General features: G+C 42.0%; 1 protein-coding gene across 1 annotated transcript in view; it reads right to left on the reverse strand.

Annotated features, from left to right (window-relative positions):
• Positions 1-17,275, reverse strand: part of TENM2 (teneurin transmembrane protein 2) — a 497,500-nt gene that overhangs the window by 432,412 nt on the left and 47,813 nt on the right. The window contains exon 3 of the mRNA XM_088838514.1: positions 2,117-2,326. Coding sequence (XP_088694640.1) covers positions 2,117-2,326 — 210 coding nt within the window. The remainder of the gene's footprint in view (positions 1-2,116; positions 2,327-17,275) is intronic.

The following is a 17,275-nucleotide window of genomic DNA, read 5'->3' on the forward strand; positions in this document are numbered from 1 at the left end:
GGTATTTTTCCCTATTCCTGAAGCTTAAATAGCTATCAGTCTAAAGTGAGCAGAACAAATTGGTGCGAGTGAAGAAAAATGGGTAAGTTTGAGTCCGAACACACACATCTGTTGTGTCCACCAGAAGAAGGTCCTGATTAGGCAGCAAATCAACAAAAATTCCCTATCAACCACTTACAATCTGATACAACAGAAAAGAAATCACTCACTGCGTTATCACCAAGAAATCATTCTAGACAGCCCTGAGGTATGAATTGACCCCTCTTATGGAAATCATCTTGGCTTGGGTATACATTGATGCATAAAAGGAGATAGTTTTTAAAAGCTCATTTTCTTGCTAATAATCATCTGTTTTTAAAAAGCTATCAGCAGGTGCACCTCATTTCAAAAGCCTCTTGTCCTTTATAATACAATATTCATCACGATTACATAGTATGAAATAAAAAGCAGCAAAACATAAGTGAGGATAGTTCAATTAAATGCAACATAATCTCAGAAGCAAAGGGAAAAAAAAATGATCCTGTAGCTAAAATCAGGTTCCGATGAAAGAAAAAAGGGAATATATTTCCACATATTTTTAATTATATAGAATTTCCTCAAACATGATTTTTTATAATATATTCCATTAAGTTAACATCATATTTGAAGAAAGAGCATTTTCCGATTTCATTTTAAGCCTGATTTTGAGCAATTACAGTGTCATTGTTCCGCGGTAGAAAGGTTGAATTCATTTACTGTGTGGTTATGCTAGTTATGATTGATGTCTCTTCTCCAAATGATAAACCAATCACCCCAATGATGTAATGTCATTTTAAGAGTGCCATAATCACATTTCTCTCAAACTAGAAGCTCTGATGAGTTCTAATAAAGATTTATGGTAGATTAAAGGCCTTCATAATATCAACAATGGATTGCTCATTTGATGAGAGATTTGATTAGGTAATTTTTTTTGAAAAAGAATATGAGTTTACCAAATATATCAGGGCTGGCTTTGAAGAAGGGCATGGGCCATCATAAGTAGCAGTCCATCATTTCATCTCCTGAATGAATCATCTTTAATGTATTTAGGAGGTCCTCTCTAATTGTAGAGGTTGAGGCCATTGGTGGCATATACTCATGGATGGAGCCCAAATACAATCTCATCAAGGAACGCCCTTGGCATGGAAATCCAGAGCTTTCTGGATGCTTTTGATGGGATATGCTAATGAACACCATGAGTGACCAACTCCAAAGATAACTCCAAAGCCTTGGGGGTCGGGAGCAATTAATTTCCGCAAATGTCTCTCCTTGGGCTGTGGGTCCTTAACCCTAGATGCTGCCCAATCCTACATTCACGTGTTTTGTGAGCCACCAACAGCAGAAATCAAAATAAGGCATGGCTACTTCTGGGTCTGGGGCAATTCCACCTAATATTTAGAGATCTGGAACTGAGGCAAGTACCACAAAATCCTCAAAAGGGGGACAGAATGCTGTGACCAGTCCTTCTGATGTGTGAATGTGAAAACCACGGTGAGAACCAATGATTTAGAGGTGGTATTTATCATGGTACCATGGAATCAGCTCTTTAATTTCAAGTGAAGTCCGACAAGTAGAGGGTCAGAGGAGAGGTCACCCTCAAATGCTTCAGGCTTGGCAAGACATTCAACATTCACATCAGGGGAACATATTTTAATTGCAAAATCATCTAAATAAGCAAGGAAGAAAGAGTCAGAAGCCAACCATCAAAAAAAAAAAAAATCTGAGATGCATATACATTGGTCACATTGAGAATGTCTGTCAGCTATGACCAGAGTTATAGTAACACAACATTCAATATTCTGTCATCTCTCTGCACTTCAGCTTTGAGAACTGCAGACTCTCACGTGCAGTTGGGGGGAAATTCTTCCCACTGAAGGAGGGCCAAGCTCTGTTCAGATAAGCTACACCTCTTTAGTAACCACGACCTTCAACAAATAGACCCTGAAACCTCAATGTCACCAGATGACAAAGGCACTTCACCTCCTCGCTCCCCACACCACATTCTCCCCAGCCCTGGTTTCAGAGGTGTTGTTTCGCAGGAGACTCCAGACCATCACACAACACAACACCACATTTTCAGACGCCACGGTTTCCTTACCACTGCTGGAGGCTTGCTGGGGCCCTGAGCATGCTCTGAGCAGGTATGAATTGGGGGAGAACTCCTCATCGGGGTTGGTGTCCATGATTTGATGGGAGGTGTTGCTGTCTAGCAATGGCATCTGGCAGCTAACGGGTGGAGGATTATGGGAGCTAGGCAGCTGAGCAGATGGGAGGAGGCTAGACGAGGATGTAGGTGGAATGGGACGACCTGGGAAAGAGGACAGAGGGGTCAAAGGTCAGCAATGAGCGTCATGAGAGCATCCAGAGAAAGTCACATTACAATCACCTCACAATACAAATATAAAAAAAAAAAGCTCCAGATGTATTTTTTTGAGTGATTGATGGTTTTTCCAAATGTCCAAATTCGTATGACCATAGTTGTATATTTCAGAAAATGGACATGACAACAGAAGTGTCCATCGACACAGCTGAAATAGGATCAGCCAGGAAGACATCCACTTCCTTCTGTCTTTCCTGCTATGGTCCTAATCGAAGTTTCCACCATCTCTCAATGGACTAGCTCCCTTCTGTTCTCCCTGCTTCCACTCTTGCCACACACCTGTCTCTGACCCTTTGTCTCCCTCCTTTCTCTACAGCAGCCAGAATGCTAATTTACTGACAGAAATTAGATCATATCACCCTCCTGCCTGGCACCCTCTGGTGGCTTCCCACTTTCTGTAGAAAGAGACCCAAACTCTTTACACTGCCCTGCATGTCTCGTCTACACTGGCACCAGCTGCCTCTCCCATCTCACCTCTGATAACGGCCCTTACCATGCTCCACTTTTATTCTCCAGCCAAAGTACTATCTTTATTTCTGCTGCTTGCACACATCACACCATTCCATCTTCAGAGTCTTTACACTTCCCATCCCCTCTAGTGGAACATTCTTCCTTACCTGCAACCTCACTGATACTCACAAGCCTGCTTCTTTTCATTCAAGCCTTCCCTGTTTGCCTTCTTGAGAACTGCCCATTTATCTGCTCTATCCTGTCATCTTGTTTAAATTTCTCGACAGCCCTTATGACTACTGGAAGGGAGATACGTCTACTTATTTTATTCACCCCTATATCCTCAGTATCTTTCTAACAAACAGCATCTGTTGAAAGAATGAACAGATCAATAGGGGAGACTAAAATCAAACTCATTAGTCTAGGGAACAAGGGGATGAGAGGCAGAAAGGGCAACAAATTTGCATTTCAAAGAAGTGGCCAGTGCCACCATTGTCTGGTGGCTCAGATGGTAAAGAATTTGCCTGCAATGAGGGAAACCTGGGTTTGATCCCTGGGTCAGGAAGATCCTCTGGAGAAGGGCATGGCAACCCACTCCAGTATTCTTGCCTGAAGAATCCCATGGACAGAGGAGCCTGGTGAGCTATAGTCCATGGGGTCCCAAAGAGTCAGACAGGACTGAGTGACTGTTTCTTTCACCACTGTCTTCATCATGTCGTTCTTCTGGACATCACTGGGAAATTCTTACAAGGACCATCCACACCAAGCCATAGGGAGGAGCAGCCAGCCTGGAAGGAGGTGGGCAGTGTCTTGGGGCTGGCCTTCAGTCAAGAACTTCTTCTCCTGCACAGAAGGCTGCTACAACCCCTCTTTTTCTGTGGCAGGTAGCTCCTGGCAGCAGAACTGCTGAGTGAAGGTAACTGCTGTGTGGACTTTAACCTGATTCACCCTTATATCTTGGGGTCCTTGTGATTGCTTGCCTGCTGGTTTGTTCATTTGGAAAGCTCAGAAAAATGAGCCAAGAACAGCAGCCCAGGGGATATGCCCTAAATCGGGGGTTGTCGAAAAGAGGGAAGGTATTAAGAAGGCAAACTCAAGAAACAGGTTAGAGTTTCAACTCAGGCAAGACATGCCCGAGGCAGAAGAAACCCATGTTCCTGCTTTTAGATGCACTGTACCTGTGAAGGCATTTTCAGACATCTCATTATTGTTAAGTCGCTTAGTTGTGTCCAACTCTTTGTGACCCTATGACTGTAGCCCTCTAGGCTCCTCTGTCCATGGGATTTCCCAGATAAGAATAGTACAGTGGGTTGCCATTTCCTTCTCCAGGGGATCTTCCTGACCCAGAGATTGAATCTGCATCTCCTTCACTGCAGGTGAATTCTTTACCACTGAGCCACCTGGGAAGCCCTCAGATATTACATCTGGATGTATATTTTTGTCATCACTTTTGTAATTGTATTTCATGATTAGTTCTCCAGTGCATTAAATGTTATTGATAGATCATTTTGAATCAGTAAAATGTATAAGCATCTCCTAAAGGCACTCTGCAAAATGTATAAGCATCTCCTAAAGGCACTCTGCTAAACACTGAGGATACAAAAGTAAGCAAGACATCATCCTTGCCCTCAGAGAGCTCACAGTCTAGTGCGAGAGGCAAACAGTAAAATACATCATTTCAGCAGCACATGGTAAAGAGCACGATGGTCCCATGTAAGAATGTGCTTCTATGAGGGCCCAGAAAAAGAGACCAAGTCAAAGCAGGGATGGAGAGTCAAGCAAGGATTCCTGGGAAAGGTGGTATGCAGGCAGTCTTCAAGAGAAGAGGAAAGGGGCTCCTGGTGAGAGGAAACACAATGAACAACAGCACAGACACATCAAACCACTAGCCGACTACCCTTTTTGAGGGTGGGAGTGGCAGAAAGAGATAGGAAACAAGGTAGCTTAAAGCTTAAATGTTAGGGGCTCTGTAACACAGTCCAAGAAGACTCATTCCTGAAGTAGGTCAATGGATGAATGAAGTTTGATTTTAAAAATCCAATTCATTCATAACTGTTCAGGAGCCATATAAGGCATGATATTCTTGCCAGATGCTCTGGCAAGGGTAGGCTGAATAATTAGCATGTGATCAGAATTAGTACTCACATTTAATCAACGTGACTTCCCCCCAAAGCTGATAAAAATACTACCATCATTATTATCATTTTAACTGCTAATCTTTTTGCATAATGACTACCTGCCTCTCACAGCGCAATCAGGATCAATTCTGTGAGGTTAAATGATTATCATCCCTATTTTGCAGATGAGAAAACTGAGGCACAGCACAATGACACTGCATAGGCAGCAAGGGCCAGGGGCCAGGTTTGCCTATTCCCAAATCTACTCTCTCACCAGTCTGCATGCTGTTTGCCTAAACTGCATGGTGACAAAAATGGAAGAAGGTGACATACAAGGAGGGGAGGTGATGGACAGGAAATCATATTTCAAGTTTCCCATTTCCCTATCCCAAGGCACTCTGGAGATTTCAAATGAGAAACACTGCTTTGACTAACCATTGATAGCAGCTATAAGCTGGCAGAGTTCAAAGCTTTTCTTAAAATTTTGTTATGAAGTTCAAAGTGGCTTCTTCACAGCCATGATACCTTCCACCTTCTTCAAGGATCCTTGATGCAGAGGCGGCCTGACCAGGGCACAGTGAAGTTGGCGTTGACATCTACTTAGCAGCAGGGCTGTGGCAGGAATGGATTTTAACTCCCAATCAATAGGCTTTAAAGTTTGTATTATTGAGGCATATCTGAAAATGCATGTTGAAGAACAAGGGTGGCTGGGAGCCAATTTTTAAATTCCTTTGAGTGACTGAGGTGGAACTGAAGTTCAGGGGCAATTTTCCAGGAGGCTGATATGATAGTTGCTGTGAAATCATTCTTTACATGAACTTTTGGAAATTTTGTTCAGCATGAATTCATTTCCTAGAGTACAGACAGGACTGCTTTTTAATTCATACACATACAGACAATGGAAGAGCAGTCCTAACACAGTGCAAGCATGGGGGTTATTCCGGTCTACTAGAATACACACTGCAGAATTATCTGATTCCCATAAAATCCATGCACCCTTAAAATCCATGCTTTGGTAGCTCCTTAAATTCTCTAGATGCTATCCACTACTACTTGGGAAATATCTCAGTCCCGAGATCTGCCCCCAATCAAATTGTGTGCTGTTCTCTATTTGCTATGTCATTTGCTAATTTTGTTCACTTATGCTACATTTTTCCCCATGACTATTCCAACTGACAGAGACCATCTGTACAGACACAAACAGGTTCCAAAGTACAGGGGAGAAAGCTGGAACTTATACAGGCTCACTTTATAGACCATGATTTCTTACTAAAATACTTAGTGTGGGATGGGCATGAAACCAGGGGCTACGTGCTTACCCAGTTCCTACCTGATGCACTATGGGGGCTCCCTGGCCCCCAAACTATTTTTGAAATTTTATTTTGAATGTGTATAGGGTCCACGGCAAATATACAGAAAACCATGTTTCATCAATCTGTTAAAAAGCAAGAGGAAACATGCAAAGGCAGCAATATGTCATTCATTAAACTCTTGGTCTTGATATGTGTGGGTGTATATGTATGTGTGTTTCTAAGATCCCCATGTAAATCAAAGCTTAATTATGTGTGATTGGGCTCCCCATGACCTTAAAAGTGGGAACTAAGTAAAATTTGCTGATTTTTCTGCTTTCAAATGAGTAAGATTTTGTGACAGCTTTAATTCATAACATTTTTTGGATTGAAAGACACATGGCATGGGCAAACCAGTTAAGTCACCTCTCTGCCCAACCTCTGGACCCATCCCTATCCTCACTCCATATAAAGAACAAGCCTGCCCCTCCTTGAGGAGTGGGCAAGCAAGGGAACTGTTATTTGTTCTCACTATCCTCTGCTGTGACATAGGCCCCAGTAAAGCTTTGCCTGGGAAAAAAAAAAAAAAAAGGACCCTATGAATTTTTACCTAACTGAACTGAACTGAACTGAAAAAATTTATTACATTTTGATTCTACTTGTTTGACTTAGTATGAATAGAATGCTAGATTTCTAATAAAAAAAAAACAGATATGCAAAAAGCAACAAAGGTTTACTGTATAGCACAGGGAACTGTAGTCATTATCTTATAATAACCTATAATGGAAAATAATCTGAAAAATAATATATGTGTATAACTGAATCACCTTGCTGTATACCTGTGTACATAGCAAATATGTGTCAATAATACATATATTTAAAAAAAGACATATAGCCAGACAAATCAGTTTCATGCTAGCTCTGACTGGTAGTGGCTGTTCAGAAGACTGTGTGGAGAACATTCTGAGGACCTCCTGGGTTCTGAAGGAAACAGTCGTACCATCAAATAGAAAAATCATGGATAAGGAATGAGGGGAAAGGTAGCATATGTTTAGAGTGCATTTGCCATCTATACTCCAGCCCTTCATACATCATCTGCTTCAGCCACATCTGAAAACTTTATTCCACACTATCTGTGGCTTAAGTCACCTTGCTTTCACTCCCAATGTCTTGATTACAGCTCTGACTTTCTTCTTAAACCGACTTGGATCCAACTCTAGCTCTCCTACCCAAGATTAAATGGCTACAATCTACTCCCCATCCCCAAAGCAGTAAATATCATCCGTGAAATTGCTGCTCTGCCCAACTGTTGCTAACACATTCACTAATTTATGATTGAGGGCATGTTGCAGATCAATTCCCCAAATTCACTTCCAACAAGCTCCTCTTTCATTCAAAAGATTGATGGCCAGCTGATAGTAAAATCTTTTGTGTAGACAATGCGTAACCGATCTATGCAGGGACGGGGTATCAGGATACTTGGTGGAGCAGAGACACACGGGTGGGAGACAGTCAAAACAAAACAAAAAGAACATCACGGAGAACAATTACAAATAAAATATTAAGTGAAATGACCTCATTATTAAATATACATGTGATTTCGCTTTGTGCTAAGAACTTAGCCAAGTATGTTACATGCACTTCTCTCTTATAACATTCACAACTTCTCTGTGAACAAAATCCTATTATCATCCCCATTTACAGGTGAAGAAACTGAGGCTGAGATGGACTAACTTTCCTAATGTTGTACCAATAGCAGAACTGGCTGGGATTTGAATTCAGGTGTTCTGATGGCAAAACCCAAGCCTCAAATGGTTCCTTCTATGCTTTCCCACTTCCCACATTAAAGAAGAGAGATTGCTTAAAAAAAAAAAATGAACAAGGTATGAACCCCAGACTCATTGATCCTCTTCTGGTAGGCACCATAGAGGTCATCCTAGGGGAGGTAATTAAACTGCGGCAGAAACAAGGCTCCTCCTGGAAATAGAGATCAGGCACAAACAATACATGATTTGCAAAGAAAGAAAGAAAGCAATTCTTAAGTCAGAAACAGGAAATCCTCTGTGGTTTTGTAAGTTTAAGGACTTAATAAAAATATCACTTTTGTGTTAAAGTTGGGGTTGCAAAAGGACTGTGTTAACAAAAGCAAAGCAGTTGATTCAAGAATTTAAACAATTGTCCTAATGACATTTCCCAATACTTACTGTTTACTCAGATGTCTGACTAAATTATCCATTTCCCCTCAGATGTTTGGGATTTATGAAATCTCTATTTTTGACAGAATGAAAAGTGAGGTATGTGGGTATGTATGTAAACAGAAATAATTTTAATGTCTGAGACTGTGCCCTCCTTTTGCTGAGGAAATGGCAACCCACTCCAGTATTCTTGCCTGTGAGATCCCTTGGACAGAGAAGCCTGGTGGGCCACAGTCCTTGCAGAAAGACTGAGCACTGAACACTTGGTTTGTAACTGATGAATACCTGAGGAATGCAGCCCCACTTTCTTTGGAGTTCCACGTGAACATCATTCTGGAAGATGGATCAGATCTTTTCAGCTCTACCTAGTTCCACACATGGAACTTGAAGAAGGCTGTTGGTGGGACAACTCACTTGAGGGATGGTGAGCTCAGGGAGGCACTGGGGCATAGGAGCCTCGGCCGCCACCACATCTGGTCCAAAGTACCCTGACAACAGCTCAAACCGGACTCCCTGCCTCCAGCTGAAGGAATGTGGATGAAGCTGCTGCACATCTGTTTAGCCTATTTTATGTGCTAAGAAAAAGACTGGGACTTTTCACAAATCCTTCCCCAATTATCAGATAGTTAGAATAGGAAAAAAGAGTCCAGAATGGCGGTGACTAAAAGACAAGGGAAGGGAAAAACCCTTGAAAATAGAACAAAGGAAGGTCCGAGGACTACCATAGATGTCGGGGGAGTTTGTAATTTCTTTGGTTCTGTCTTGTCACAACAGAAATTTGAAGTGATGGACGGACCAGTGTTACAGCCCTTGGATGGACCAGTGTTACAGCTCCGTGTTACAGCTCAGTTTTATTTATAAAGTAAAGGAAAATACACCCTCAAGACATGAGGGCATGTTGGCCCAAAAGACGTGAAGAGAAGAGAGGCCCCCCCAGCCCAATTTTGGCTCCTCTTTTTTATAAGTTTTTTCTCCTCTCCCTGGGCCTGCCCGATGTAAACTGGGCTAGCAGGAATGCTGTTTGTTTTACCTGAGATCCTCACTCTGGTTCTCGGACCCTCCTTTGTTCTATTTTCGTGAGATTTTTCCTTCCTTGTCTTTTAGCCACCACCATTCTGGACTTTTTCCTGTTCTAACTACCTAACACAATGATCACAGCAACACTGTCTAGAGACTCAGAGATGTTAAGAACAGAGCAGAACCAAGATCTGAACTTCAGCTTATGTTCTACTAAAACTGCAATGGCTTATTACTAAACGTGGACTTGGCTCATGTTGAAATTCACCTGCTAATTGCCTTCACCATCCAACCCATCCTATTCTCATTTTCCACTCTGCCCTAAATGAAATCCTGGATTCCAATGGATGTGATTATCCAACAGTCTTTGGCAAATGAGGATTTCTGCCTTCCTGCTTACAGTATCCCTGTGTCGATACTGTGCAATCCATGCTTAGTTCCCTGGTCCACCCGCTTTCCTCGGTCCTCCAAAGCCCAAGTGGGGAATGGAGAAGGCACAGACTTTAAAGCCAGGCTGACTGAGCTCTGGCACTTTCTGTGTGAGTTTAAGCAATTAACTTCACCTCTTTGGGCCTCTCTGATGACACTAACACTGATGAACACTGACTTTACATGCTGTAGTGAAGGCCAGAGATAATATACCTAAGGTGGTGTCTGACACCATGATAAGTGCCAGGGACTCAGATGGAGACAATGAAACTTGCAGCTTACTGGTTCCAGTTGGTCTGCAAGCACCTACTCTGTGTGCATGGCCATGTGATAGTCATGGGGTCTATCATTCTTTCCTCTTGGGTTGAGTCTTGTAGACAGTGAGGCTGGAACAAGGCAGCTATCCTGCCAGTCAAGGGGAGAGGCTGCCTGAGAAAGGGTTATGCAGAGAGGACAGCAGAGGTGTGAGGGGCAGAGAGAGATATTCGGATGGCACTGTTAGGGTACTGGATTCAGCTAGGACTGAAGCAACTCTGTTGCTGAACTTCTCAATATATGAACCAATTCATTCTCCATCCAGCCCTCTTTTTTTGTTTTGTTTTGTTTTTGAGCCAGTTTGAGTTGGTTTCTGTCATTCAGAACCAAAAGCATCCTGTTTAAACCTGGTTACCAAGCCAAAGTGAGAATATGACTTGGTTAATACCCTAAAGTTATTTAGTAGAACACCTAGATTTCAGGGCAGAAGATTTTCAGAATTATGAGATGTTCATGTTCTATAAGCTGATTCCCTTCTTGTTAAATCACGAGAAATTGAACACGTTGGGACCCAGAGAAACCATTTATGACAGGTGGTACCTAGTCTATTGACATGAATACTATGGGCATCAGACAGTAGGGGAGAGATGCCGGCAAATGTTGGTATCAATCAAGCTTATACTGCAGGAGCCTTCTGTCCTTGGCAATGGAGAGAAACTCAGATCACCTTCTAGCTGGACCGGGCCTTACAATAAATAAAATGATCTTGTTTATTGTAGGGTGAGAGAACACCCAAGACTCAATTTCTCGCCTGCATCTAAGATTTTAAAAATGAACAGAGATAGGCGGTTTGATAAAAACTGTAGAATGCAAAGTGACCTCAATAAATATAGCATTTGAAAATTCAAATAGGTGTGTATATATTTGTGTGTGTGTGTGTAATTTTTATATCATATTATGTATTTATATTCCCCTGCTAACTGCTTATATTTAGTGTTGATGTTAGTCTAGATAAGTCATTCTTAAAGGGGGGGGGATTATGTCCCGCCAGGGGACAACTGGCAATGTCTGGAGACATTTTGGTTGTCACAATTCAGTAGGGTGGGGGAGGGAGAGGATGCTACTGATGCCTAGTGAGCAGAGACCAGAGACGCTGCTAAACATCCTACAATGCACAGGACTGTCCTCCACAACAAATAACTTCCAGCCCCAAATGTCAACAGTGTGGAAGCTAAGAACCCCTGGGTCAGCATGTGTGACAGCTTGTGATTAAAATCCTTTATGTGACATGGTCAGTTTCTAAATAGCTCCTTTTTTTTTTTTTCAACTGATAATAATTAGGTAGATATTGTAGAAGGAAATGGCAACCTACTCCAGTATTCTTGCCTGGAGCATCCCATGGACAGAGGAGCCTGGCAGGCCATGGTTCATAGGGTTGCAGAGAGCTGGACATGACAGGTAGATATTAGAAGTAAAAATTGGACCCAGTTAGCTCTTCCCCTTCACCCAAGAAAACTTCAAGCAAACAAGTTTAAGATGAAAATGGGGGGATTTAAGTTAAAGAGAGGGAAAAGTTCCTCAGAGCAAATCTAATTTGTTGCTAAGAGACATTACAGTTGACCTTTATCCAGAAGACGGGGAGACCTGCCTGTCAATAGAGAGTTGGGTTGCCTTTACAGATGTAAGAGATTCAAGGGAGAACATTCCAGCTTGGGTGTAGGTAAGTGTATCTCACCTGAGGAATTTTCATGATGACCTCTTATGTCTTCTCAATGAGGCAGTATCAGCTTAACTGGGCTTGAGCTATTCCATATCAGCCCATTTCAAGTTTTTATTTTTACAGCAGAAGACCTAATTGCCCTCTTCACTCACACTTCACTGAACTCACTAAAGCCCAGTTAAGCATTTTCTCGAAAACAAATCGTTTTCAGATGGCCCTGGCAAAACTATCCTGATTTTGCACAGGCCATTATACATAATTTATCGGAAGAGTGGCAGGCTGTTGGACTTGCCCCAGTTAAAGAGCCTCTTTCAGGAGCTTGAGCATGAACTGTCTTCACAGTTTGGGGCTCCATGCCTTTGAGTGTCATTCCTAGATCTCAGGAACAACTTGCCTGTTTATATAGCACATCTTCCTGGCAGCACTGCACTTTGGAAGGTGTCAAATATAGATCAGGCTCTAGATAGAGGAGAGAGTTTATTTTTGAAGTAATATGATTTCTATAATTTTTCTTAATGCCAGCCCTTTCATATTCATGAGATGAAATGCAGTGAATCTGTGCAGTTTCCCCTTTGGAGGGCATAAATTCTATTCCACCAGAAGCAATTCAACTCTTTACCCAAGGTAAGGGAGTCTCAAACACATCCTGACCACAAATTCCTAGTTCCTCGGTACATGCATCTTAATTACATCTCTCAATTTCTTTGAGATGAGATGGTATTATTATTCTGGTGATGTGCACTTACGTGGATCAGTGCTGACTGATGGAACTCTCTGGGATGATGGGTATGTTCTACGTCAATAATGATTAATGTATGAATACCGAATACCTGAAAGGTGACTACTGCAAATGAGGAAGTGAATTCTTAATCTAAGTTTGTATAGCCACATGTGGCTGCTGGCTATCATATTAGATGGCCACCAATATGGTGTATAAGTCTAGTCTATGGTTCTAGCTTGCCACTAAATGGTACCCCTCACTCCTGAGTCTTCTCCATTCAAGAGCCAATATACTTCTGAACATACAGATTTGTTCCTGACATCCTCCTTTACTCTCCCAAGGCTCCTCAGTGCCTATGAAATAGAGTTCTAACTCTCCCATGGAATTATCTCTTCCCAGATGCTCTCATGCCCTATTCTCTAACCACAGCAGAGCACTGGGGTGACTGAATATCCGTCTTCCCCTTCCCTCCTTCCCTGTGTATGGAAGTCATTCCTTTCTCTTTGGCAGTTTCAGCCTTCTCCTGCAAACCTCCTGGAACACTCAGCTTAAGCATCATCTTCTTTATAAATCTCCCCTGATCACCTCACCCACTGGTTAACCAGGATATCCTTCTATTATTGTGTTTTTAATATGTTAACATATTTATATTTCTACATGTCCAGCTCATTCATGAGACTATGAATGATTGGGTAGAGATGAGGGATCATGCACCCCTGTATCTTGGTACCTAGTTCAGAGCCTGTACACTGTAAGGAGTGGTGCTATTGGTTGATTATAACAATTTATGCCACAAATATTTATTGCACATGCGTCAAATGCACAATGGTGTTGATTTTACTGCTGGATGCCGTTTCTATTGGTCTTGGGTTTTTGGTGCCTCTCAGTATGTCAGTATTTTGCTGAGAAGAATTTATTCTGATTTTAAATGTATGTTTTTCTTTTAATCAAGTAGCTGGAACATTAAGAGTTCGACCATAAAGAAAGCTGAGTGCCAAAGAATTGATGCTTTTGAACTGTGAGAAGACTCTTGGGATTCCCTTGGACTGCAAGGAGATCAAACCAGTCAATCCTAAAGGAAATCAACCCTGAATATTCATTGGAAGGACTGATGCTGAAGCTGTAGCTCCAATATTTGGCCAACTGATGTGAAGAACTGACTCACTGGAAAAGACCCTGATGCTGGAAAGGACTGAAGGCAGGAGAAGGGGGTGACAGAGGATGAGACTGTTGGATGGCATCAGTGACTCAATGGACATGAATTTGAGAAAACTCTGAGAGACAGTGAAGGACAGGGAAGCCTGGAGTGCTATAATCCATGGGTTAGAAAAGAGTCCGACGTGATTTTAGTGATTGAACAACAACAAAATATTCAGCTACTGCTTCATCTGGTGCTCAAATGAAGACACAGCAGTCTGCAACAACTTTGGAGGGAAAACTTACTGCTTGATTTATTAACAGGAAATATGTCAGTTGCTAAGATGGTGCTTTCTAAGGAATTCTCCATGGTAGTGGTATGACTGTTTTTTGGCTTGGCTGGGTTGACCCCAGAACCTAAACCCTGTTTACGATACACTGCCACTCTATAATTATGAAGGCTTCCTATCCTAGGAACTGCTTCAGAGGAGTGACCCAATACTGGCCAAGAACACAAGAAAGAAAGGGAAGTCATTCAGTCATGTCCGACTCTTTGCGACCCCATGGACTGTAGCCTGCCAGGCTTCTCCATCCATGGGATTTTTCAGGCAAGAATATTGGAGTAGGTTTCCATTTCTTTCTCCAGGGGATTATCCCAACCCAGGGATCAAACCTGGGTCTCCCACATTGCAGGCGGACTCTTTACTGTCTGAGCCACCAGGGATCCCAAGAACAGAAGGGGCAAGTACTAAATGTAGTTCCCATGGTGTCACAAGTATTACACAGAACATACACTGGGCTGTTTTCTAGTCCTCATGTAACCTCCATTATATTCACATAAGAGCTTATCTGGGGGGAGAACTTTTAGAGGAAGACTGAAACAAACTGTTTGCCCATGACAAAACTTAACTTTCAAAAAGCTTCCTTGGGAAACATCTTCCATGACATGTAGGAATCCATCTTACTTTTACATTCACTCTTTGGGTTCATGGAAACATAAGACTGCCAATTGCTAAGATTCGTTGAGCTCTTATAAGGCACCAGGCATAATTTCCAAGCCCTTAAAATATATTATTATATTTAATCTTATAACAGTCCTTCAGGGTAGGAAATATCTGCATTTCAAATAACAGAAGACTGAACTAAGACAGGATGGGTCGGCTCATTGGAAGAACTTGAGCTAAGGCTCTAGAGCTTTTAACACTGCATAGGGAATGACAGTGAAATTTAATTAACCATTATAGCAACAAAGTATCCACCACTGATGTGACAATATGATTGGTAGTGGAACCAGACTGAAGTTTAACTTAGCTCTGCCACTGATTTGCTGGGTGAGTTTTGGCAAGTCACTTAACTTTACTGTTCTCAAATGTTTGATAAGCAAATGTATATAAAAATACAGATCATTCTAAGCATTGAATGAGATATTTACATAAATGTTCTGAAGTAAAGAGTAAATATTATCATCCATCAGAAGGCAATGAGAGAGATGTCCCATTCCCCTCTTCCAGGACATTGAGGATTAAATAATAATATATATGAAAGTCCAATGCAAGTGGTAAAGTGTTCTACACATGGTACCTGTCTTTGTTCTCATTATTGGAAGCTTTCTTTTTCAAAGGATTTGTTTGCAGATAGCAAACAGTTTTCAGCTAAAGTCTGTATTCTGCTCTGTGCCTTAGAGACAGCAAAGATAAAAGAAGGGATTGAGGTGACAGATGCTTGAACTTCGTCATCTCTCTGTTGCCTACTCACACTACCACCCACCCATTCCTCATGGACCACTCCTTGATAAGGTTCTAAGGATTAGATATATTAGGAATAACCACCAATAGCCAACAGAAAGGCTGAAAATCTCCCCCTCAAAGAATTTATAAAATGTTTGAAAACTAGAATGGAAAAAGTAATCTAGACCAGTACTAAGTCTAGCTTGTCAGGAGACCACGGATAAGTTCATTAGTTCATTCTTTCCTCATATAGTCATTTCTAAGTCATTGCCTTGGACATAAAAAATCCACAATGGTAGTACAGTTAGAGTGAGGAGGTCACGGCTCTTATTGTGGCTACCTCAGGGCTGCTAGCTGAGTGATTTACAGCAAATGACTTACCCTCAGCAGGCCTCAGTCAATGCATGCAATCAGTTCAGTAGAGTTCAGTTGCTCAGTCAGGTCCGACTCTTTGTGACCCCATGGACTGCAGCACACCAGGCCTCCCTGTCCATCACCAACTCCTAGAGTTTATTCAAACTCATGTCCATTGAGTCGGTGAAGCCATCCAACCATCCCATGCACTGCTATCACCTTCTCCTCCCACCTTCAATCTTTCCCAGCATCAGGGTCTTTTCAGATGAGTCAGCTCTTTGGATCAGGTGGCCAAAGTATTGGAGTTTCTGCTTCAACGTCAGTCCTTCCAATGAATATTCAGGACTAGTTTCCTTCAGGGTGTACTGGGTGGACAGTCCAAGGAGCTCTCAAGAGTCTTCTCCGACACCACAGTTCAAAAGCATCAATTCTTTGGCACTCAGCTTTCTTTATAGGCCAACTCTTACATCCACACATGACTACTGAAAAACCATAGCCTTGACTAGACAAAACTTTGGTGGCAAAGTAATGTCTTTGCTTTTTAATATGCTGTCTAGGTTGCTCATAACTTTCCTTCCAAGGAGTAAGCATCTTTTAATTTCATGGCTGCAGTCACCATCTGCAAATGATTTTGGAGCCCAAGAAAATAAAGTCTGTCACTGTTTCCACTGTTTCCCCATCTATTTGCATGAAGTGATGGGACCGGAGGCCATGATCTTAGTTTTCTGAATGTTGAGCTTTAAGCCAACTTTTTCACTCTCCTCTTTCACTTTCATCAAGAAGCTCTTCAGTTCTTCTTCGTTTTCTGCCATAAGGGTGATGTCATCTGAGTATCTGAGGTTATTGATATTTCTCCCGGCAATCTTGATTCCAGATTGTGCTTCATCCAGCCCAGCATTTCTCATGATGTACTCTGCATATAAGTTAAATAAGCAGGTGACAATATACAGCCTTGAAGTACTCCTTTTCCTATTTGGAACCAGTCTGTTGTTCCATGTCCAGTTCTAACTGTTGCTTCCTGACCTGCATGCAGATTTCTCAAGAGGCAGGTCAGGTGGTCTGGTATTCCCATCTCTTGAAGAATTTTCCACAGTCTGTTGTGATCCACACAGTCAAAGGCTTTGGCATAGTCGATGAAGCAGAAGTAGATGTTTCTCTGGAACTCTTGCTTTTTTGATGATCCAATGGATGTTGGCAATTTGATCTCTGGTTCCTCTGCCTTTTCTAAATCCCGCTTGAACATCTGGAATTTCACGGTTCATGTATTGTTAAAGCCTGACTTGGAGAATTTTGAGCATTACTTTGCTAGCGTGTGAGATGAGTGCAATTGTGCAGTAGTTTGAACATTCTTTGGCACTGCCTTTCTTTTGGATTGGAATGAAAATTGATCTTTTCCAGTCCTGTGGCCACTGCTGAGTTTTCCCAATTTGCTGGCATATTGAGTGCAGCACTTTCACAGCATCATC

The sequence above is a fragment of the Moschus berezovskii genome, chromosome 8 (assembly GCF_049115385.1).
Source record: "Moschus berezovskii isolate FMDL1 chromosome 8, NW_MosBer_1.0, whole genome shotgun sequence".
Taxonomy (NCBI): Eukaryota; Metazoa; Chordata; class Mammalia; order Artiodactyla; family Moschidae; genus Moschus; species Moschus berezovskii.